General features: G+C 36.5%; 1 protein-coding gene and 1 pseudogene across 4 annotated transcripts; both read right to left on the reverse strand.

Moving 5' to 3' along the window:
- Nucleotides 1-1,097: 1,097 nt before the first annotated feature.
- LOC111399527 (serine/threonine-protein kinase Nek7-like) lies at nucleotides 1,098-13,353 on the reverse strand. Of its 4 annotated transcripts, none has more exons than XM_023026891.1 (14): nucleotides 13,223-13,353; nucleotides 12,602-13,088; nucleotides 5,313-5,379; nucleotides 4,407-4,472; nucleotides 4,232-4,278; nucleotides 3,844-3,889; nucleotides 3,674-3,754; nucleotides 3,550-3,592; nucleotides 3,408-3,457; nucleotides 3,156-3,237; nucleotides 3,029-3,078; nucleotides 2,698-2,771; nucleotides 2,537-2,588; nucleotides 1,098-2,444 (listed from the first exon to the last, which is right to left on the reverse strand). In XM_023026891.1, the coding sequence occupies exons 2-14, from the start codon at nucleotides 12,718-12,720 to the stop codon at nucleotides 1,287-1,289; spliced, it is 1,935 nt and encodes a 644-aa protein (XP_022882659.1). In that variant the 5' UTR covers nucleotides 12,721-13,088; nucleotides 13,223-13,353; the 3' UTR covers nucleotides 1,098-1,286. The 4 variants fall into 4 exon arrangements, with proteins under 4 accessions (XP_022882659.1, XP_022882663.1, XP_022882661.1 ...); XM_023026895.1 differs by having other exon boundaries at nucleotides 12,602-12,727; nucleotides 13,223-13,339; XM_023026893.1 differs by lacking the exon at nucleotides 13,223-13,353 and having other exon boundaries at nucleotides 12,602-12,727; nucleotides 12,816-13,193.
- A 3,488-nt stretch (nucleotides 13,354-16,841) lies between these two features.
- Nucleotides 16,842-19,204, reverse strand: LOC111399528 (annotated as a pseudogene).
- Between the last annotated feature and the right edge of the window lie 5,719 nt (nucleotides 19,205-24,923).

Consider the following 24,923-nt stretch of genomic DNA (forward strand, 5'->3'; position numbering starts at 1 on the left):
AAAATCCAGATAAATATGGAAACAAATAAATGTACACTCCTAAATTGATTAGCCAGCAAGGCAGAGGATCTAATCAATTAAAAATAAAAGTGATCCTACATGTATATCAAGATGTCTATAACAGTGTCCATCCTCAACATATATTGTTATGAACACCGCATTATGTACAAGTAGTATATCCCTATAAATAAAGGGCACTATTTTTAAATTTATCTATCAATAAACAAGGACTCTAGTTGCAGCCGTTGCACCCCTCCTCAATTCCTCTTTCATTAACACGTTTTTTTTATCAAAAACACAAGTCTCCACAAAGTCATAAAAATGATCGCAACCAATAACCCAAGTTCCATGCAAGCTCAAGTAAAAAATATAAAAGTAATACTATTCAACCTTACTAGCACTTAGCATCAGTTGAAGTGGCAAAAGATGATTTATTTATTTATTTAAATGCAAAGTCAAATGATCCATATAATTAGACATATCAAATGTGATGAACTAGACTGGTGCTCTAACTCCAATGGTGATAGATAGCATTATTCAAAATGTACTTACATTAGGGAAGTCAAGGAAATTTCATTCAACTAGATTTATGATAATTATAGCAGAAAACTGTGAATGGTGGGATAGATGTAGGGATGGTAACGAGTCGAGCCGAGCTGGCTCGCGAGATGAAACTCAAGGCTCGAGCTCGACTCGGGTAAAATGTGAGGGCTTTTTTCCGGGCTCAAGCCGAGCAAAAGCCCAACGAAAAAAATTAAGCTCGACCCGAGCTTTCGGCTCGAGCATTTCTGAGCCGAGCCGGGTAGGCTCGCTTTTTATGCCCTTTTTTTTTTTTTTTTTTTTTTTTAAATAATTAGGCAGCCAGGCGGTGCTGCCTTAAAAGGCAGCCAGCACTGACTGCCTTTTAATAGGCAGCCAGAGGCAGGCCTGTGGGCCGGCTTGGGCTTGGCCCGTTCTCCCCGAATGGAGCTCGGCCCCAGCCTTGGCTCTGTTCTACCGAGCCCCAAGCCGAGCCATGGACGGCCCGAGCTAGCGAGCCGAAATGCCATCCCTAGATAGATGTGGATAATGCGCTAACGTTTAATATGGTCAATCCAAACTATTTTATGAATTTCATATACAAACCACGAGCTGCTTTCAGCTACAAAAAACTTGCAAATTTATGTTCTAGATAAATTCAAACCAATACTCTTCATCAATACACAAATTATACGAAAAATACACCCAAAAAAACACACTTACTATGAAATATCTGAAATGTAAAAACATATATAATAATATCCAATCTAAGAACCAGAACCTTTCGGCAAGTTTTGCGCATTCATTAGGCTTTTTGTCAACAAGATAGCTGTTTCTCTGGACGAAACAACATCTTCGCCAAAAGGTTTAAGCACACCACAGAGCTCGTCTAGTTTTTCCTGTTTAAGCAACCTTGCACATAATTCCAGTAACGACTCTAAAGCATCAGCTCTCTGTTGGCTCGGGTTTTCCCACTCACTTTTGCTTCCATCACAAACGATAGCGCTGAGTTTACTCAACAACGAACGATCATTTGATGCCTGACTTGTCAGTTTAACGTCTTCGTTCTCGATTCGCTTTGGGTGACCAGTAGTATCTGGTTTGATTTCATCCCCATCCTTGTTCGGGCAAGCAGCAGCAGCATTTTTAGTTGATATGTCATCAAAGGGTAATTGTGAACATGCACCGGAGTTTTCGTTTCTGTCTGAATAACTTCTTATTTCTCCATCAACATCATTTTCTCCAAAAAGAAACCCATCTTCGTCAAGACAGACTGTACTGGTCAATGTCATTTTATTGCATTTTTTCGAAATCGAATCCTCCACCTTCTTTTCTGTTTCATCATTAACATCAGGACTGCACAGAAGCTCCTCGTCTGTTATTTTCTCAATCTCTCTGTCAAGTGCTTCCAATTCTGGATCATGATCGGGGGAACATTCCTCTTGTTCTTGAGGTAGTGCATTTGATTGTAATGTTGAACCGTCCACAGTGTTTGTGCTCTCTTTATGCAATGACGAGGCGAAATTGTCCTGATAATCTCCACTGTAAGCAGTTGTCTCACAACTTGTATCCCCACTTTTTTCATCTTCACCGTCATGAGAAATCTTTCCAGAATAACTTGTGGGATCAACCCTCTTGGTCTCAAGGTTGTCTTCCATCAACGCCTCTTTATCCGGCAAATCTAGAGGTCGAGTATCAGTATTTTCCCCAGATTCTGGAAACAGTCTCCTCTCTTTTAGTTTTGCCAGTGTTTTGACCTTGTCTTTCCCACCACGAGATTGTCTAGGAGATGCTCTTCTCAATTTCTCCTTCGTGCTGCTTGGAGATGTGCTGCTTGGAGATGTCACGGGAAGGAAGACATGGGATGGGACAGGACACCGCAGGAGGAATGGCTGCAGATGTGGGTGTCTTAAAAGTTCAGCAGCCTATAATGTCAAGATATATGGGAATTAGGACCAGTATGATAATTTGGCCATGTAAGTAAGAATGGAAAAGAAAGATTAAGTTCGAAACTCACTGTAGGCCGATGTTCTGGACTCTTCCTTAGCATGCTCTTAATTATCTGTTTCCTGAGATATTTAAGGCCATTATACATATTTTTGTAATTTCATAGCGTGGTAAAGAACTAGCTAATGTGGAAGAAGAAAATGCTAGGTCGTAAATATGGTGAAGACTTACAGTGTAGAAGAGTATACAATGGGAAGTGGAGAGATCAAGGATCTGTTTATTTTGTTGATAAGTCCGGTCATATCCTGTTTGATTCAGCTATTCTGTTATAGAATCATATTGCATATTGAACTAATGCTATTGCAGTTGCCTTTTATGAAATACATTGATATGAATAGTGAATTTTTGGAGAATGTGCGGTTAAAAAGTATGGAAAATTTTTGGATTTACGAGCACAATATTTTATTATGTAAATGTGTGGTTGAAAATGACTATGTATATAAAAGAGTTTCAAAATATATTCCATCAACAGGGGCTAAACGTAAAGCTAAACATGGCTTACAGGAGCTCTAAATGCCGCTTGGTGTGCAACGATCTCAAACATACAGCAACCTGAAAAATTATAAGATTTCACTATTAGTAAGAGAAACAAGGAAAAGTGGACTTCAAATTTATTAATATTTTCTTACCTAGTGACCATATGTCAGATTTGTAGCCATACGGAATATCTGCTAGAAGCTCGGGGCACATGTAGTTGGGAGTTCCGACAACCTATTTTGAGTCATACAAGTTATCCAGAAATCTTCATGGAAAAATAAATATGCCTTTTATCGCGAGAACAAGTTTTTGTAGACTACACTTGATGTACTAGAAAAGAAAGAAATTCAGACTATACGGTTGCACAACAAAGTACAAGTTCAGCTTTGAGAATAAATTTGTACCAATGATGTGAGGCCTTCCTCGTCAAGAAGTTTTGCCAACCCAAAATCACCTGTAAACTCCATGTAGAGAACAAAACGAAGTAACTATTATGAAAAAATATAGAAAGCAAATTGTTGTAAGGACTTGATTCGGCCTTCTTACCAAGACGGATGTTATTTTCCTTTGTGAGGAATATGTTAGATAGCTGGAATATAATAAGTTAACGTTAGAAAAGATCTAGTCAATAAATGCCATCTTCATTGTATGTTAATGACCATAAATCAACCTTTAGATCCCCATGGAGGACTCGATTGGAATGCAGATAGTCAATGGCTAATAACAACTGAGTCAACCATTTGCAGATTTTCTGCAAAGCAAAAACAAGGACGTTGGAAGCTAGGTGTAAGTTAGCAAAACAGTTAAGAGGGACTCCTACATGAATTTCCATCTGATTACCTCCTCTGGAAAATATGCTCCTCTTGCCTTCCTTATAATCTCAGACCTGCATAAATAAGAGAGAAATATCAACATCCATCAATACAATTATATCCGATAAACTGGATTTATTTTTTTTACCTTTCCGATTTTTATTGTCAACATATACAATTTCAACATCCTCCAATGCAATTATATCCAAGGAGTGGATTTATTATTATTTTTCACCTTTCCATTAATATGTACAATACATGGAGGAAGTTTTATTAATCTTCATTCTCGAGAACAGCATAACTTCCCTTAGTGTTCAACAAAGGACTTGCTTCATTGAAAATTTTATAGGTTCCAGAGACCAAGTATCGATTCACTTGACAAAAATCAGTAGTTTGAGCAGATATTGACTACTTACATGTCTCTACCTTCACAATAGTTGGTCATGATGCACATAAAATTTCCCTGAAGAATAACGGCAAGTGAAAGGTTGTCTTAAGAATCAGCTTCAGCTACAGAGACTCTTAGACAAATAAATGCAATTTGTGGTAGCTGTCAATCACGAATATATAGATGAAGAAACTATACAATACCTTGTCCACCCAAGCATCTTTATATTGAACAATGTATGGATGCTCTAGTTTTGAAATTAAATTCATCTGCAAGAGAGACAAACAAATTTTATTTAATTTAATGTAGAAGACCAGATTGGCCGTCATTTATTTCTTCTCATCTAACCCAATCCAGTCCAGTCCGAAAATACTCTCATTTTCTTTATAGAGGAGCTAGGAATTAGACTAAGTATAAATTTCACCATTAAATATGACCTTCTACTCAGAATTTGATAACAAGCACAGAGAGAGAGAGAGAGAGAGAGAGAGAGAGGTGAATGACTGTGTTTACATGATGCCGTACTTTTTCAAGGTAAAGACTAAGCTGTTTTACAAGGCTGTCTTTTCTGCAGGTAAGAGAAAATAATTGGCCATGCTGAATATAATTTATTCACTCGATAAAGACCTCCTTTATCATTTAAATTCAGTGTCAGAAGCTTTCCTAGGAAAATCAATTTAAGAAGGTTTCATGAATGTTGAAGTCATCAACCTCCACTGAGCCGAGATTATGCAATTGAGTCAGAGAAATTATTTCCATACATTGGATGTACAAGGAGAATTAAGCTCATGGAACTAAATAAAATGCATACTCAATACTACATACGATACATGGATAAGACTAATAAAATTGAAATCTGAAACAGGTACAAAGATACATGCAATGATATCAAATGCCATAATCCATAAATATCAGTATATCCACCGAGATGTAGATCAAAAGAAAAGGATTGCAATAAGAGTGATGATTAGTCTCTTGTCTAAAATGAAAACATATAAGAGGAAACAATTCAAAGAATAATAGATATAATTACTAACGGGAACAAAAGATTTCCTATCGATGACATGTATAATATTCCCCATCGAAATTATTAAAGCATATAAAATGACCTCCTGATGTGCTGTACGTTTGAACTTCTCTGACTGCTTAGCCAGATGAATCTTCTTTAATACATACCTGCAAGAGATAACAGAAAAATAATCAAACATTTATGTAGAGACTTGCATGTCAATTTAAATTGAAGATTTGGGCGTGTGAGAGGTTTATTAATAAGATTACAGTAAGTGCCTGCTTGCAGCAGCTTCTTGAAACAGATAAGATTCACTTGGTTAATCCATGTGAACAAGGGTATAGTGACATTTATGTTTTATTGGTTGCCATTTTTATTAGAATATCAAGGTAACTTGGCCTATATTAACTGAAGAAACATGAATTCCTATGCATATCATGGGAATTACTTAGCTTGGTTATGTACCATATAAATAGGCCAGAGAAAACCAACATATGGCTTCTCAATTTCTAAAGAGAAATATAAACAATAAACATTTTTCCCCAATGTCTATCATTAATTGAGAAATCATCTCAGCTTCTAGAAGAATTTGTGGATTAGGCTGTATGATGTTCTATCTACATTGTGCTATCAAATGCTTGTAGCCCAATGGTTGACTATTGGAGTTTTCTTCAAGTGAAAATTAATAGGACAATTCAAGATTTCTAACAAATGCACAGAAATCCCATTTATAATCATATAATGAAGAACACATTTTTCAGAATTTCTAAATAATGCAACCAGCCAAATGTCCAAAGTCCTCACTCCTCCAGCAAATATCAGCAATTTGTCATGAACAAGAGCTACTTAAAAAAAAAAAAAAAAAAAAAAAAAAAAAAAAAAAAAAAAAAAAAAAAAAAAAAAAAAATAAGCATTATTTTTTTTTTTTTTTTTTTTTAAAAAAAAAAAAAAATAAAAAAAAAAAAAAAAAAAAAAAAAAAAAAAAAAAAATAATAATAATAATAATAATAATAATATGAAGAAGAGCAGCCAGCAGTGGAAGAAGAGGTCAACAATCCAGCACCAGTCAGTGGGGGAAGAAAGGGAATTAGAAACAAACCGCTCTAACCGAAAGTCAAATTGGGAACAACACCGTTTCAACTTAAAATTAATTGCAATAAGTGTGTCACGTTTTTCTTTCCAGCAAAACACATGTTTTACTGAATTTGGCAAACCAGAGGATAAGAACGGATTCAGTTGGAATATATCAGAATTTTGCATCTCTTTCTTCTTCCCCAATTCTCGGCAATGTCCCTCCTCCTTTCTTCTTTATTTTAATTCACGTTTGGTTCAATCAATATAGTTACAGCTTGGGTTGTTAAATCCTGGCTGGTTATCTTCATTTGTGAGTTGATTGTGGTGATTTTGGTTGAGATTCAGCTTGACCATTACAAGTGGTATCAGAGCATCAAAATTCTGGCCATGGATACTAGGGCCAAAGCAATAGAGGAACACCCAATAAAAATTGGATAGGAATGTGGAAGATCTGGGCAAGGCTTTTAAAAATGTGGGTGTGAAAGTGGAAAGATCATATCAAACTTTGCATAATCTGTGTAGCATACATGACCGGATGGAGTTGTTGATGACGGAAATGAACACCAAGTATGAACACATAGTAGCCATGAAGACAAATTGGAATGGGCAAAATGGAGAATCCAAAGGCAACCAGAGAGTGGGATGCAATGTAGGCTTAGCGTATCTAGAACCATCAATGATTGGTGAACCGGCAAATCCGTTGGTTACGATGAGTATTTCTTAATTATTTTTTATTTTGAAAAGAGCAACGACTGGAGTGGGAGAGTCAAAAGATGATTCCTCACTTCTCCCATTCAAAACCGTGTATGAGACTTTCATCTTACATTTCTATGCAATCCACAATCAATGAAAGAATACTCACACCAAAAATGGGGATAACATCTTGGACCAGTAATGACAAAAGTGACACAAGGATGGGGGTTAAGTTACCCAAAATTGATTTCTCATATTTCAATGGAGAAGGCCCTAGGGAGTGGATGAGAAAAGCACAAAATACTTTCAAATCCACCAAGTCCATGATAAAGTTAGAATTAGTATTGCAGAAATGTATCTGGAGGGAAGAGCACATGTGTGGTTTCATAGGGTCATCAATAGCAACCCTATGGCAGATTGGAGTTTATTTTCAAAGGAGATCTGCATGCGTTTTGCTGAATCTACAGCAGAGGAAGTTATTGAAGTCTTCAGTAAAATTAGGCAGAAAGGCAGTGTGGCTGAAGATCAAGAATTCTTTGAAGATCTAAAATCCCAGGTTATGCTTTCATTACCCCATCTTCCAGAGTCATAGTATATCTCTATATTTACCAGTGGATTGAAAGCGGAGATCAAGTCCATTAGGGCTAGACAAAATTCCCGAACCAAATCAGAATGAACCAAACCCGACTTGAACTAAACCGAGTGATTTTTCTTATATTAAATAGCTGGACGGGTATCTGAATCGAGAATCAACAGATTTGGTTTCGTTCTCAATCTAGAACTGAAAAATAGAATCTCATTGAATTTTTTAATTTATTTATTTTAAATAAACTAAATTATTTTATTTTTTCTAAATAAACTTGATAACTAATAAATTTAGCCCAAATCCAAAATTATGATTTTCCTATTTCTAATATCCAGACCAAGTCCAACTTAATTATATTAACCTAAGTTTTATCTAAATATGTTGTTCCGCCGTAGTGTCGTTTCCACCATTCTGAAGAAATCGAATAGGAGCTCGACTGTGCCTCTCTTAATTATTGTGAGCTCGCTATCTTCCTCTTTCTGTAATTTTAACAATCAAATCTATGAAAAATTCAACAAACAAATGCAAAAGATACATAAAATTGGATTACGTTATTTTGTAAGAGCTAAAATTGAACATGTCATTAATTGAATTAATATAACTTTGTAAATATTAAAAAATTTAATTATAATACAAAATCTGAGAACCGAACCGAATCGAATGCAACTGAACCCAAAAAAATCCATAATTAAATTTGGACCCGATTTTCTTACTAGATACCCGAAAATTCAGATCCGCTGCGATTATAAAGAAAATCGAATCGAATCGAACCATGTCTAGCCTCAAAGTCCATGGTTAAAATTATGAGACCAAATTCTATATCAGAAGCCTTTGACATAGCTCTTTTGCAAGAAAACATTACAACCTTGAACAAAACCTTAAAATTCCAAACCAAACCCACTTACCTACCGAGATGGTCCAGCATACCTCAAAAACCCCCAAAAATGCTCTCAAAAACCTACCTAGCACCAATCCTAAACCAAGCCAAGAAAACTCAACCATTGAAGTTTAAGATTATCACCCCTACAAACATTCAAACAAAGAGGAGTTTGGGTCTGTGCTTTAAGTGTGATGAAAAGCATACTCTAGGGCATATCTGCAAAAACAAAATGTGGAACTTGATGCTAATAAATGAGGAGGTAATGGAGCCAGATCGCGAAGAAAAATATAATCTAGAAATCTGTGCAAAGGAGGAAGTCATAGAGATATCCATCAATGCTCTTTCATGGAGCCTGAGACCTAAGACCATTAGAATACCAGGGCAAGTGAAGAAGAGAAGGGTATCCATCCTCATTGACAGTGGTAGCACTCACAGCTTTATTGATGAAAAGTTGATATGGAAGCTGAAATATAAAGTGGAAGCCACTCAACCTGTGACAGTAATTGTGGCCAATGGGGATAAACTGAACAATAATGCTATGTGTAATCCACTCAGTTGGACCATACAGGGATTGGAGTGTTGACTCTAGTTGAGCATGTTGAGGTTAGGAGGAAATGGTGTTAGGTGTTGATTGGTTAAGCCAATTCAACCCAATGCCCTTTGATTTCAAACAGAGCAGCATCGGATTCTGTTACGAAGGAATAGAAGTGGAATTGAAATGTGAATTGGAAAAGGAGGACATCCTAATAGTAGAAGAGAAATAAATGTGTCAATGGTTTCATAGGCAGTCCTATGGTATTATGGCACAAATCTACTTTGTGATTGAAGAGGAAAAAAAAGCAAATCCTAAGGCCATCCAGGATATCATTGATCACTACCTCGAGGTATTCATTGAACCAAAGGGAATGCCACACCTCCTAGATTCAATGATCATAAAATCCCATTAAAGGAGGGAGCCCAAACTTTCAAAATAAGACCTTACAAGTGCCCTTACTTACAGAAAACAGAATTAGAGAAGATGGTGAAAGAGATGCTAGAAGATGGAATTATCCAACAAAGCAACAACCTTTATGCTTCACCTATATTACTGGCTAAAAATAAGGATGGAACATGGAGCAACCATGTGGATTATAGGCAGCTAAATAGCCTCACAATCAAAGATAAATATATTATGCCATTAATTGAAGAGTTGATTGATGATGGTTTCCTAAGACTGACGTGAGGGCTGGGTATCACTGGATCAGAGTGGCTGAAACTGATATACGTAAGACAGCATTTAAGACACTAAGGCCTATATAAATTCAAGGTCATGCCATTTGGACTCACTAATGCCACGACCAAGTTCCAATGCTTGATGAATGAAGTTTTTAAGGAGTATTTGAGGAAGTTTGTACTAGGTTTCTTTGATGATATATTGGTCTACAGTTCTAACCTTGAGGCACTATAAACACTTTATCCAAGGTATTGGAAATATTGAAGGAACAAAAGTTGTATGCCAAATGGAGTAAATGCTCATTTGGCCGATCTAGAGTGGAATATTTGGGCCATATCATTTGAGATGCTGGAACAGCAGCAGACCTGACTAAGATAAGTGCCATGCAACAATGGCCCAAACCTAGTAATATCAAGCGGTTGAGGGGTTCCTAGGCGTAACAGGATACTATCGATAAGTTTGTAAAGGGATATGGAGTACTTGCAAAACCCCTGACTTATCTATTAAAAAAGGATAGCTTCAAGTGGGATGAAGATTCAGAAGTGGCATTCCAGAGGTTAAAGTCAAAAATGCGTAGTACACAGTCCTAGCATTACCAGATTTTAATCCACCATTCACTATTGAACCATTGCTTGTCACGGAGGCATGGGAGTAGTCTTAATGTAGAATAGAAAGCCAATTGCTTACTTCAGTAAAGGGATGTCCATCTATAAGAAGGAGTTATTGCAGTGGCGAAGTGGAGACACTATCTTAAATGGCATCATTTCATCATCAAAACAGATCATCAATCCCTAAAATATCTATTGGAACGAAGGATAACTACACTCATCCGACAAAAGTGGTTAGCTAAACTACTTGGGCTCAATTATGAGATACAATACAAGAAGGGAGTGGACAATGTTGTAGCTGATGCACTCTGAAGGAGGGAAGAACAAACTACACAATTAAAAACCATTTCTAGTGTGATTCCTACTTGGATACAGGAGGTAATAGACAGCTACAAGGATGATGAATTGGCTACACAACAAATTGAAGGGCTGATTCTGAGTTTACTTTTTACAATAGGATGCTCAAGTATAGAGGGAGGCTATAGATTGCATCTGGAGGACAGATAGGGGAAAACTAATTCAGAACATACATTCTTCGTAGAATGGAGGCCATTCAGGTATTCAGGCCAGTGTATTAAGGGCTAAACAACACTTCTTTTGGCCTGGAATGAGTAAAGACAATAAGAGAGAAATACTCCAATGTGACACTTGTCACAGATGTAAAGGAGAACACGTTCCTACCCTGGTTTGCTACACCCTCTTCCTGAACCAGAATACTCTTGGAGCCACGTATCAATGGACTTCATCGAGGAGTTACCTGCTTCAAAAGGAAAAACTGTCATACTGGTAGGGGTAGATCGTTTTACCAAGTATGGACACTTTATAGCATTGTCACATGCATTCTCTGCAATTACAATGGCTAAATTCTCCTTGGATAACATCCACATACTCCATGGTATGCCCCAGAGTATGATATCAGATTGGGACAAGGTTTTCACTAGTGGGTTTTGGCAAGAGTTATTCAAACTATTGGGTACTACTCCACACCTAAGTTTTGCCTATCATCCACAAATTGATGGGCAAATTGAGAGGCTGAACTAATGTTTAGAAATGTATCTAAGATGTATGACTTTTTATCAACCAAAGGCGTGGATTAAATGGTTGATGATACAACACCATCTACCTACAACAATCAAGATGAGCCCTTTCAAAGCTCTATGTGGTATTAAGCCGCCACAGTTGGCTCTGGGACCCCACCAACAAATCAATGTTGCTACAGTGGAGGATTTGGTGAAGGAAAGGTGGCAAATGGATCAACTCCTGAGGGAGCATTTGGCACAAGCTCAAGCAATGATGAAATTTTATGCTGACCAACATAGAGTGGAAAGAGTATTCCAGGTAGGAGATTGGGTGTATTTGAAGTTGCATCCCTATAAACAGCATTCAGTGATGGCAAGGTCTAACTAGAAGCTGGTTGCCAAGTATTATGGCCCCTACCAAATCACCAGAAGAATTGGACAGGTTGCTTATGAGCTGAATTTACCCACTTCTTCACGAATTCACCCGGCGTTCCATGTGTCATTGCTTAAGAAGAAGATAGGTGATAAGCAAGTTCCTATTTTATTGATGCCAGATGGAGGGGAGTCGTTAGTATCACAAGGATCCTTTGTCATTACTCCAGACCAGAATCATAAAGAGGAACAATCAAGCAGTGACTTAATGGATGATTCAGTAGAAGAATTTTAACAAGGAAGATGCAACATGGGAGGATACGACTGGAATTCAGGAACGCTATCCACTCTTTCAAACTTGGGGACAAGGTCATTTTGAGGGGGAGGTATGTAATGAAGAAGAGCAGCCCGCAGTGGAAGAAGAGGTCAAAACGAAATTCGAAATTGGGAGCGACACTGTTTCAACTTAATTGCAATAAGTGTATCTCGTTTAAACACGTCTTTTACTGAATTTAGTAAACCAGAGGATAAGAACGGATTCAGTTGGAATTTGTCAGAATTTTGTATCTCTTTCTTCTTCCCCAATTCTCTGCAATCTCCCTCCTTTCTTCTTTATTGTAATACACGTTTGGTTCAATCAATATAGTTACAGCTTGGGTTGTTAAATCCCAGCTGGTTATCTTCATTTGTGAGTTGATTGTGATGATTTTGGTTGGTTTTGGTAGAGGTTCAGCTCAACCATTACACAATTGTGCATTATAAACTTAGCAATTTTATTACCCTGTCATTTTGTGAACACACACACACCCACACACACACACACACACACACACACACACACACATACAGCGCTAGCACAAACACACATCTCTAAACCCAAACACTCACACAAAAGCAGATCTTGGGCACGCACAGACACCTAGCTTTGAAATAGAAATTCTTACTTCTTTTTCTCCATTTGGTGAAGAACAAGAAATGCAGCTCCAAAAGCACCTCTCCCAATTTGCTCCAATACTTCATAATCTTCCATCTTGGACTTGGAATCTCCATTTTCTGTCTCCATTTTTACCCTTCAAAGACTAAACTTTTCAGATGGGTCACTCCAAGTTTGAGTTAACGATTCAACATCGACGCAAATCAATTAGTTAACTCATATACCTCCAATCGAACAATAAATTTCAGAGTCTACAGTAAAGTCCCAGCAAGAAACGAAGAAAACTCAAAATCTTGGGTTTGCTTAGTATTTATCAAGCAAAAGATGCTTTCAAAGCTTGGTTCTTGAAAGTAATTTGAGGCCTTGAAATGAAGTTGTAATGTTAAATTCCACAATTATGACACCACTACAAAGTGTATGTGACTTTGTGTTGAAGGGTTTATGTGTGGATTGGTGGAGTGGGTGGTAAGCGAGAGGAGGCACTGAGTGAAGAAAAGCTGCAAAGGTAGAGTTACAATACAAAATTAGAAGAATAAGTTGATTATTGCGACGGGAGCTACAGATGCCCTGTCATCATTATGCAAAAAACTTAATTATCTAAAAATAACTGAAAAAATAAAGAGTAACGTACAAAGCTGTACAATTTCTTGAGACAGATATTGCGTGGGGGTGGACGTGGGTGGGGTGGAGCCAAAGAACTTTGCTTGTATTTACAGAACGATGGAGGAATGAATATTCAAAAAAGGAATATTTCTAAGGGTACAGTTACAATATCACCGTCGCCACCCCAGTTTTTTTGTATATTATAAATTTAACTTTATCTAATTATGCTTTTAATCTGATTTATTCCAAATATTCTAGATGGCTTTTGATTTGTCAAAAGAATTTAGGGTAAATTCCTCACGAGGTCCCAATCTTTCGGAAGTGCAGCGTTATATTCCAAATCTTTCATTTTTGGCAACAATGACACCAACCTTTCGACACCATGCAAGCGGTATCCTCACTGACGGAATTGTTCAACTCAAATGAAACGTTTCTCTTCTATGAACAATTTTTACCCTTTCAAACGAAATATCACATGCACATCGCATTACCATTTAACATTTGAATAGATATAAGAGTCAACTAGGGATACGACATGTGCAATATTTAGAAGTTGGGGACATGAATGTGACGAATGAAATGTTGTGAGCATGATTGCTACTCTTATAAAATGTTGGGGACCTTTGGAGGAATCTACCTATAAATATAAAATGGTTCAAGAAAATTTAGTTTTGCAACATTTCTAGACCCACTACGATTTGATTCAAGATAAATAGCCCCACCCACCAACTAAAAACCCGCAATAAATTAGATGACTGACTAATGATGATTTTCGTACCTAAGCATTATTGGGTTGATTGCAACTTCCGTCTAAATACTAAGGCTGCATTTGATTTGTAGTTTTCAAGCAGTTTTCGATTTTTTAATTTAGCAAAATATTGAAAATATTTTTTCGTTTGTTATTTCTAAAAATAAATTTTTTGAAGACAATGATAAATTTATAATATAAAACTTAAAACTATATTTTAATATTTTGAGTCTTTAAAAAATTTAAAATTATAAAAAATAAAAAATAGTTTGAGCTATTAATGATTATTTATATAAAAAATTAAAAAACATTTAAATGAATACAAACAAAAATATATGAAGCTGCGCATTAGTTTTTATTATTATTATTTCATATTTCGAAATTAATTTATTAATATTTTTAATTTTTTAGTAAGAAATAATATTGTGAGATTCATCAATTTTAAAATGTATTTAATAATTAATAATATATTAAAGTAAATTTGTTCTTTTTTATTGAATCAAATTCAATGGAATAAAATGCAATTAAATCAATTTTTCAAAAATTTAAGTCCAACGCATTTTCTAATTTTCTGTTTTGAGAAACAATTTTTCAAAATAACAAATTAAACACGTTTTAAAAAAAAAATCTTAAAATAGACAACAGAAAATAGAAAACGTACTCAAAACTGAAAATCGAAATACAAACCAAACGTGCCCTAAATGGTTTGATAAAACTCTCTTGCACTAGTGATATTAATTTATGTGGCATTATTTAATATGTTCAATTGAATGTGAAATTATATAATTCACTAGATGACACCAACGTTGAATATCAATGTTGATAAATAATATTATTGATTAAATAATATTGAACAAAAAATAATAAAATCTTATTTATAAAATGAATGTTATTTAAAATATATTGCATACTGAATAGTGAATATGCTGGTAAATTATATTACCCCTAAATTGCACGGGTCAAACACAATAAAATTCTTGCAAACCATCAATAGCGTGTGGAAAAAATAACAAAGTTTGCGTGGCTCATCTTTCTTGGAAATTTATTATAAGTTACTCCTTGGCCCAGTTTTATCAGATAATTGATGTGCTTTGAACATTGGAGTATTGACTTAATTTTTGCCCCTTGGGACATAACTCTAAAGAAAACTGAAAAAGCATTCAAACGTTTGCTGCTGTAGGAGTCATTTTCCATGTATTTTTGTCCACGTAGCAAAAATATAAATAAAAAGTGAAAATTTTCAAACTTTGTCGGTGGAAAGATTTGACTATCTAATCTTTTTTCAATGGTACTGCATAGACACGTCAGTGTACACGCCCCTCACGTAAAAGGGATCCACACTTTTTTTTTATTTGGATGTGGGCCGTCATGTGAGGGGCGTGTACAACGACGTTTCAACACCAGTGTAAAAATAGCAAAATTCAATCTTTTTTATTCTTTCTTTTTTCCAAGTCTGTGTAACAAGATCACTTAGACCACGAGTCCATATTTAAGATTTTTGATGTTTGTAAGTGCACAGAGATATAATATTGTGGCTAAACTCAAGTATTATAATTAATGCATCGATAACTGGAGAAAATTGCAAATATATCTATCATTTAATACATATGACCTTAACATGCCAACGATATATATATCTAAGTATTCCAAGTTGTGAAACCATTAAAAAATTCAATAAATAATAAAGTAAGAAAAATATTTTAACGACCATTTTGAAATTTCTTACAAATTTTAGTGATAATTGGGGAAAATATCTCAAATTTTAGATGTAATCAAGCAATATGTAGACAATTAAGTGGTTAGAAAGTAAAATTTCACATAATATAAAAGAATAAACGTATGTTAAACTTAGAAATTTCAAATTTACTGATACAAACTTGAGAACATTTTGAGATGAATTAGCTTGCGTACATGAGAAAATGCTCACTTTAAATATTTAGGCACTTAGAGAAACGACAAAGTAATAATGCAATTCCCAAAATTAATCTTAGTTGAGAAATGATAAGATAAAATTGTCACTTATAATTAGTTTATTAAAGGTTGAACCCCCAACCTTAAGGGTCTCTCATCGCCCCGCCTCTAGAACATTGTGAGAGTGATTAATCGTGGAATGTGCCCCCAATAATTTAGGGAACAAGAACTGTCTAAACACTGTTGTCCACAACGAACCACAATCCATATTTTATTGGTTTCATGATGAGAAGAATAAGCTGGTTAAGCAAATTATAATAAATGATCATTTTATGTCTCAATTTAAGCCATCCATCCCTAATAATTTATGGTGTGAAATAAAAAGAAGTGGGACATTTTTAATTATGACCTTGTTTAAGCCTCATTATTTCCTCATTAAAATGAAAAATATGACATTTATCCGTCACATCAAGTTGCCATATTTGACTTTTTATCTCTTATATAGAACTCATAACGACTATATTTTTCATTCTCATTTTTACAATAATACAACTCATACAAGGGCTATATAAGACAAAGAAGAAATAGGAAGACTGCCTACGGTCCACCAAACAACACTTGAATATTATACCAACCAAAGCATTAATATCTTTAAAGTGAGCGTGTGAATAAATACTATTTGCTCTTAGAAGGGTACAAGACAAACACTAGCATTTTCCAATCTCCTTTTTCACTTTAATTTGATTGAATTGTCTCAGTCCATTCCCGCATTATAGCCAAAAACCCAAAAATTTAAAGAGATTATTTGAAAATGCTTCCTCTACGATAAAACATAGCGAATGCTTAGGGCCAAACAAAGTTGGAGCCAGATCTGTTTCACTTGCTTTTCTCCCAGAAATTTAATTTTATCAAGAGTTTCACACCCCTTAACCACCCCAACATTCCTCCGTTCCCTCAGAAACTTAATCGATAAACATGGGAGCATCACTAATTTCAAACAAATTATAAACATGACAATATCAACAACATTCTCCGAAATTCAGATAAGGGCAGCCATGTTTCCAACATTTCCAATCTACTTAAAATAGTCAGTGTCCTTCAGTCGTAGCTGAGTAGCATAAACACGACAAATTTCTGTTACCCGGTTTCAGAGTCGGCTGAATGAATATCATTTTACAGAAACCAAAAGTCGGGATTCAAAAGGGCACAGGTTATAGTTACTTCCGTTTTGATGTCCTCCGCCTTTCAAGTTTTATTCGTGTAGCTTCGAATTCTTCTTCGCTAGGCTCAGGAACTGTTTCACCTCCATATTTTTGAACCAGAGATGAGAACATCGAATCAATCCTGCCTTTCCTCTCATTTTGGCGCTGAGCAATTATAGCATACAAGTCTTCCGAATCTTTCTTTGATCTGTTGCAATGTATTTCACAAGCATTTAATATATATTGAATCAGTTGAGAATAGATAATACTGAGAAGACAAATGAAACTAACATATTGGAAACCAACAGAAACATAACTCACTTCTTCCTCTGTCTGAGTGGACTTGTAGGTGGTTTTGTCTCGGACACTTGCTTAGCCCATTTCTCATATGCTTTGGTTGAATTCAGCTCTCCTATAAACGTGTAAACAATCAGTTCAAGAGTTTGCCACAGGGAAGAAAAAGAAAAGAAAAGAAAAGATGACTACTCCAAATAGTATAACGAGGGTAAAAGTTGAAGGCCCTACCAAGAGTTCTTGAAGTTAGAAAATCTCACCTGCTGTAATAGCCTCATCAATTATGTCCTTATATCGATGTGAATCTAGCTTAGGATCAGAGCAAAGCATGCAACAGAAAAGCCTACATATCATAAACGAATTGATAATCAATGGGTAACCTTGAGATTTATGTTAAAGCACATTCGTAGATATACCTGTGCATGTTACCCTTGCACTTTTTATATAGATTAAGCAAATCTGTTTTCTCAGAATCAGAGCCTCTGTAGTTTGCTTCAAACTCCTCAATGTCAGCCTCAGTAACCTGCAGTTGATATGCATGTAGGATCGTTTGATTAATAAAGCAAATTAGCTTGTAATGCAAAAAGCTGCCAAAATCAAAAGACTAACCTTTTTGTACATTGCTCGGAAAAATGTGCGCAAATTCTGGATGTCATCTCCTGCTAGGTCCTATTAATTAGCAAAAGAACACATATATGCCAATTAGTTTGCAACTCAGGAGTGAGTGGAGGAAACTGAAGGAACATTCCTTTCACAGCAGTTCAGAAGCAACAACGAGACCTTTTCCTCACAGATATTCAGATGCATTCTTCAGTTGTATCCATAAATAATGATTCTTTTAACCCATCACATGCAGCCTGACTAATGTTAGGAAGATGTCATGGTTTCCTAAGATTGGTCAAAATTACTTTTTTGTTCATGTGTCGTATTCCACTATTAGTATATAACAAATTAAAAGATCGAAATTGTTTTCACAAAAGTATATTAAGCGGCAAGTCAATATAAACCTGGATGTCGGAATGCAGTGTCTCTCGCAAGCATAATCCAATCAGAAGATTTATTACTCAAACATGGTTTTCATAGCTTAATGTTACTTGAGAGAAAAAAATTAAGATGCAAAGGTTAATTTAACTACATAACATATAGTTCAACTTGAACACATTAGTTAATAAATGCATGGTACAAAACATTATCTACAAAGTATCCAGAGTCTCCAAAAACTCTGGACCTTGTTGGGTTGCTTAACAGATACCCCAACAAAATAGTTTTAACATAAAGTTAAATAATAGCAGGATTGCATCATGACTTACAGCATCATCAACACAGCCTGTCTGGTCATACACTGCCCGCTTCTCCTCATCACCAAGAATTGACATAACCTTTTGCAGCTGCTGAAATTTTTCTTTCGCCTCCTACATAGAAAATTGAACGATCAAAATTGTGAACAGCAGAAGAGATGTCACTGTAGTAGAACCAAAACAACATCCTTAAAACAAAAAGGATTTACCTCATCACCAGGATTCCGGCGAACTAAAAATCTAAAAAATATATTTAAAAAAAAATTGAGAATGATACCTCATACAAGCTCTTATCCTTTGACGAAGAAGACCCATCGTTTGCCTTAATTTCTTCTTCCTCTGCGTTATCCTTGGAAGCCCTAGTTTTCTTTCTCTTCCCCATTCTAGAAACCCTAGTATTAGAATTTAAAATTTAATTGCTAGTCTCAGAGGATGCAGAGTAAGGAGACTATTTATACGAGGCGATAATAGACGTGATTCGTTCCCTTCTCTTCCCGCCCTGGCGCGCCTAATTTTATGCATTTCCCGCTATGGTCAGTTGGGTGAGGTGCGATGCGGCCGATTTTATTCACGTAATCAAAAATTGAAAATTTTATAACTTTCGTCTTCAATCTTTACAATTTGTCATTGAGCCCCCGCTCTGATGGCCATTATAAAGAAAATTTTAAAAAATGTATATTTTTTGAATAATGATTTTTTGAAAAATATATAATTAAAAAAATTTTGAATTTATATGTAGAATATTTTATTTTTTAAACGTGTGGTTAAAAAATAAATATAAAAAATGAAGAGTTTTGTTTTAATAAGAGTCAAACAGGGGCAAACTTATCCGTAATCTTTTTGAACAAAAAATATTTTCAACTTTTTCACTTATTTACAATTCACATCCCCTAATAAAGTTTGTGATAAATTGTCTTTATCCATACGAGTTTATTCACTTCTCTCATTGCATTTCAAAACTAAATGGGCAAATTGATCCATCCACAAAAAAAATTTCCCCATTTACTCTTCCTTGTTTCATGTTTTACTATTCACCATGTATTTTCATACAATATAAATGTTCGAGGATCATGCTGTATCAATTCATCTTTATCACTTAATCTCATGTTCTTCTTCACGCTCTTTCTTTTTCAACAGCCCAAATATGGAATTGAGGTAGAAAAGATGTGAAAATTGCTTGATCTTAATACATCGTGGATGCATGTAAATCCAGCTAGAAAATTCATTGTTTGGGAAGTGAATTTAGTATAGCATACCATGAAAATTTCACATGATTTAAGTACTTGAAACCTTGTCTTACTTTTTAGGGAAATCGTTCTAGTTGCTCCGTGTAGTGTAACTCTCCTATTTGTGATCAATGAAGCATATGATTCCTGAGCTTTAAATTTTAAGTAGAAAGATGAAATAAAGATAAATGAATTACAATCACATGTTAAAAGGGCCTCGAAATAGAGATCAATAAACTACAAACACAGATGAAATGCCCATAAGGAAAAAGAAAGAACTGGAGCAGTAACACAGAAAATGTTGGTTGAAAATGGGAAACCCAAATAAGTTATTTTTTTATTTAATAAGTTTTAATCAAGTTTATTCTAACTTGGATTTCTTGGTTTTATATTAAATAGTGTTATCGATGTGGTGTTTTGCAATTCTGAAGTTCTTTTCTTGTCATTGTCTTTCTCAAACTCCCAATCCAAATTCGATAAAAATAGGTGACAAGGTTGAGGATGTGTTTTGCTACATCTAGAAACCAAGTTCTATGTAAATAGATGTATAAGTAAAAGGTTAGACCTCAATTGCAACAGTATGCAAAAGCTAGGAATGCATTATCAACAACATATAAAGGTTGGGGACCTGTTTTGCCAATCTTTTAGATGACAAATTTTTATGACTGTTACTGTTCTCAGTACCTACCTCTTGTTAAAGCAACATCAACAAACAGTTTTCAAACATCTACATTTTCAATATAAACAAATTCAAACATTCCTAGATAGAATATTACTTAAACTATATCCTAACACACTGTCTAAATGAGAATATCACCTGTTCATGACAAAATATCAAAGAAACATCTTATATGATTCACAACAAAACATTAATGAAACATATACAACGAAACAAAAGCAACGTTGATTTAAGACTTGAACAACAACCGGATGAAAATTTATTTTGTATTCTGTTTTTTAGATGGAATTGTCTATTGGAAAAAATGGATTGAGTGGCTAACTTTGGAACAAAATTTGAGTGGGACCGATTGGCTATTTTGGAAGTTCAAGATTGATTTGTGTTCTCTTTCATGAGAATATCAAAATCGTGTATTTATTTGCCAAAAATGATGTTCGGGTGAATGAGAAATTGGAGCTCAAAGTATGTCAATGGAAAGAAGTTTATGTTGGAGGAAAATCATTTAAGGTTTGTTCCACATAAGAAAATTATGAAAACAAATACCACCTTAAATATGATTGCACTTTGAAAATGGTGTGATTATGTGTAGTATAGAGGCTCTCTCTGCGTGTGCGCGCAGGAGGGAAAATCAATCCAAAATAAGCTTCAGACATGAAAATTGACCCCTTGAAAGAGCCTATGTTTTGCTAAATCTTTTTTCCTCCAACTGACCGTTTGAATTTTGAAACTGCCGAAACTTCAATAATCATTATCATTATATACGAGTTAATGGTATTAATGGATTTGAGCCTATATAAACAACCCGATTTCTAACAATTCTACATAAGAAGAAAAACAGAAAAACATACAATCTCTACACATTCATAGAACACGGTTTCTACATATTTTTGATCTACATAGGGCATAGTCACACAATCGATTATATTGTTCAGACACAAATTCAGTTCGACAGAGTAATATTTGAGGTGCTCAAATCCTACTGTTCATCTGTTGTATCTTGGGAGACAGACGTCCAATTTAATCCTTAAGGACCTACGATGAGGGAACAAATTTGTTTTAAGGAAATTGTGTTTACACAGATCTCGGTTAAAATATTTCTTGTTTTGGCTAATTAGTTTACTTGTTTTATTTATTAAAAATTAATCTGCTTTATTTGGCCAATTATATTAATTTGTTCATTTTATTGCAATCTAATTTGTAATATTTTGCCAAGTTCACTGCATATACGGTATATACAAAATACGGTAAGTTGTTGCATATACGGTAAATTGTTATATATACGGTATACTGTTGCAAATACAGTAAGCTGTATACACGGTAAGCTGTAAATACGATAAGCTGCATATACGACAAGTTGCAAATACGTTAAGCTGCATATACGGTACGCATAAATACGGTATGTTATAAATACTAGTATGCATAAATCCAGTATCTAAATTGCATATACAGTATGTGTTAATCCAGTATTCATTCACAACAATTCCATCCGGTACATTTAGTCTAGGATTTTCATCCTCTTACGCCTACCTTGTTAGTTGGTACCTTTGCAAAATCACTTATTGTCACTAGTATCTCCATAAATGTACAAGTCATATCCATCCCGTGTCTTCCTATCTTGGTGCCTAACTTTGGAGCCTCTTCCAATTTTTATTTTTATTTTTTAATTTGCATGTGATGGATAAAACTTATTTCACAAAATGTAATTCTTTAAGTTGATGTCAATTTGTAATTATACCTATAGCTGAGTTGGATAGGAAGGTCCATTTGGCACCCTCTAATTGGCCAGATTGATGATTCTCGGATTGTGCTTCTTCAAATGGTTTGCGAGCCATTCGATTTAATCAGTGGTTATGGTCCTTTGTTGGATATTACACGTGTTTCCGAGGGTTTGTATTCATTCATTCAGTATGTTGGTTTTTCTATTGGCTTCTAGAGTATTGGTTTTTCTTTCTAATGATGTCTCTTTTTCTTATCTTAATTTTTTTTTTGGTGTTTTAGAACTTGAAAGATTAATGATCAATGACTAAAGCTTGAGTCTGAGTTTGGTTTGACGTGCAATACTCTCTCTGGAAGGCTTTCTTGGTACATATGGTGGAAGGGTTGGTAGTTGAAGCTCCCAAATTAGGCTATTGTCGAACTGGGTCAACAATTTTTTGTGTTCTTGCGTTTTATGATTTTTTCAATTTACCATTTATTGTTGTTATTTCATGATTCGGGATCGAAATTTTCAAGAAACTGGTATCAGATCCTTATGAGACTACTGGATAATCTGATTTTTTAAACCTTGAGTCAAAATTCGATTTCTCTAAAAACTATTTTTGATCTCTGTAGTTTTTTTAAAAGATCTAAAGAATATAAGTTTTGATTCTATCGATTTTTTTAAAATATTATGGTATAAGCTATAAACTATAATTGTTGTTATTGTTGAATGACAATTCTGTGGTGTGGCTGATTTTTTTAGTAATTGATATTCAGGACCTCTCCTCCTAGGCACCTACGCTTCCCTACATGGTGGATAGTGCAGCCATGTAGAGGCTTCTTCCTTTGGCGTACAGTCTCGCTAAAGGGAGGCATGTGGCGTGCACTTCGGAGTTCGGGCGAGGTGTCCCTAGAGCTGGAAATCAGGACCTCTCCTCTGAAGTGCTCACGCTTCCCTACATGGTGGATGGTGCAGCCATGCAGAGGCTTCTTCCTTTGGCGTTAAGTCTCGCCAAAGGGAGGCATGTGGCGTGCACTTCGGAGTTCGAGCGAGGTGTCCTCAAAACTGGGAATCAGGACCTCTCCTCCGAGGTGCCCACGATTTTTGACATGGTGGATGGTGCGGCCATGTAGAAGCTTCTTCCTCTGGCATCCAGCCTCGCCAAAAGGAGGCATTAGGCCTGCGCTTTAGAGTTCGGGTGAGGTGTCCATAGAGCTTGGAATTAGGACCTTTTTCTCCGAGGTACCCACGCTTCCCTACATGGTAGATGGTGCAGCCATGCAGAAGCTTCTTCCTTTGACGTCTAGCCTCGCCAAAGGGAGGCATATAGCGTGCACTTTGGAGTTTGGGCGAGGTATCCCCAGAGTTGGGAATCAGGACCTCTGTTCCATGGCACCCACACTTCTCTACATGGTGGATGGTGCAGCCATGCAGAGGCTTCTTACTTTGGCATTCAGTTTCGCCAAAAGGAGGTATGTGGCCTGTGTTTCGGAGTTCTAGCGAGGTGTCCCTAGAGCTGAGAATCAAGACCTCTTCTCTGAGGCACCCACGCTTCCCTACATGATGGATGGTGCAGCCATGTAGAGGCTTCTTCATTTGGCTTCCAGTCTCGCTAAAGGGAGGCATATGACGTGCGCTTCGGTGTCCCTAGAGCTGGGAATCAGGACCTCTCCTCCGTGGTGCCCACACTTCCCTACATAGTGGATGGTGCAGCCATGCAAAAACTTCTTCCTTTGACGTTCAGCCTCGCTAAAGGGAGGCATGTGGGTTGCACTTCGGAGCTCGGGCGAGGTGTCCCTAGAGCTGGGAATTAGGAGCTCTCCTCCGAGGCGCCTACGCTACCCTACATAATAGATGGCATAGGAATGCAGACGATCCTTCCTTTAGCATTCAGCCTCGCCAAAAAGAGGCATGTGGCGTACGCTTCGGAGTTCAGAGGAGGTGTCCCCAGAGCTGAGAATCAAGACTCTCCTCCGAGGCGCCTACGCTTTTCTACATGGTGGCTGGTGCAGCCATGCAAAAGCTTCTTCCTTTGGAATCCATACTCGCCAAAGGGAGGCATGTGGCGTGCGCTTTAGTGTTCGGGTGAGGTGTCTCCAGAGCTGGGAATCAGGACCTCTCCTTCAAGGCATCCACGCTTCTCTACATGGTAGATGGTGCAGCCATACAGAGGCTTCTTCCTTTGGTGCTCAACCTCGCCAAAAGGAGGCATGTGGCATGCGCTTCGGAGTTTGGACGAAGTGTCCCCAGAGCTAGAAATCAGGACCTCTCATCCGAGACGCCCTCGCTTCCCTACATGGTGGATGGTGCAGCCATGTAGATGCTTTTTCCTTTGGCGTTCAGCCTCGCCAAAGAGAGGCATGTGGCGTGCTCTTCGGAGTTCGAGCGAGTGTCCTTAGAGCTGGGAATCAGGACCTCTCCTACGAGGCGTCTACGCTTCCCTATATGGTGGATGGTGTAGCCATGCAGTGGCTTCTTCCTTTGGTGTTCAACTTCGCCAAAGGGAGGCATGTGACATGCACTTCGAAATTCGGGCGAGGTATCCCCGGAGCTGGGAATCAGGATCTCTCCTCCAAGGCGCCCGCGTTTCCCTGCACGGTGGATGGTGTAGCCATGCAGAAGCTTCTTCCTTTGGCGTGCATCCTCGCCAAAGGGAGGCATGTGGCTTGCAC

The sequence above is a fragment of the Olea europaea genome, chromosome 9 (genome assembly GCF_002742605.1).
Source record: "Olea europaea var. sylvestris chromosome 9, O_europaea_v1, whole genome shotgun sequence".
Lineage (NCBI taxonomy): Eukaryota > Viridiplantae > Streptophyta > Magnoliopsida > Lamiales > Oleaceae > Olea > Olea europaea.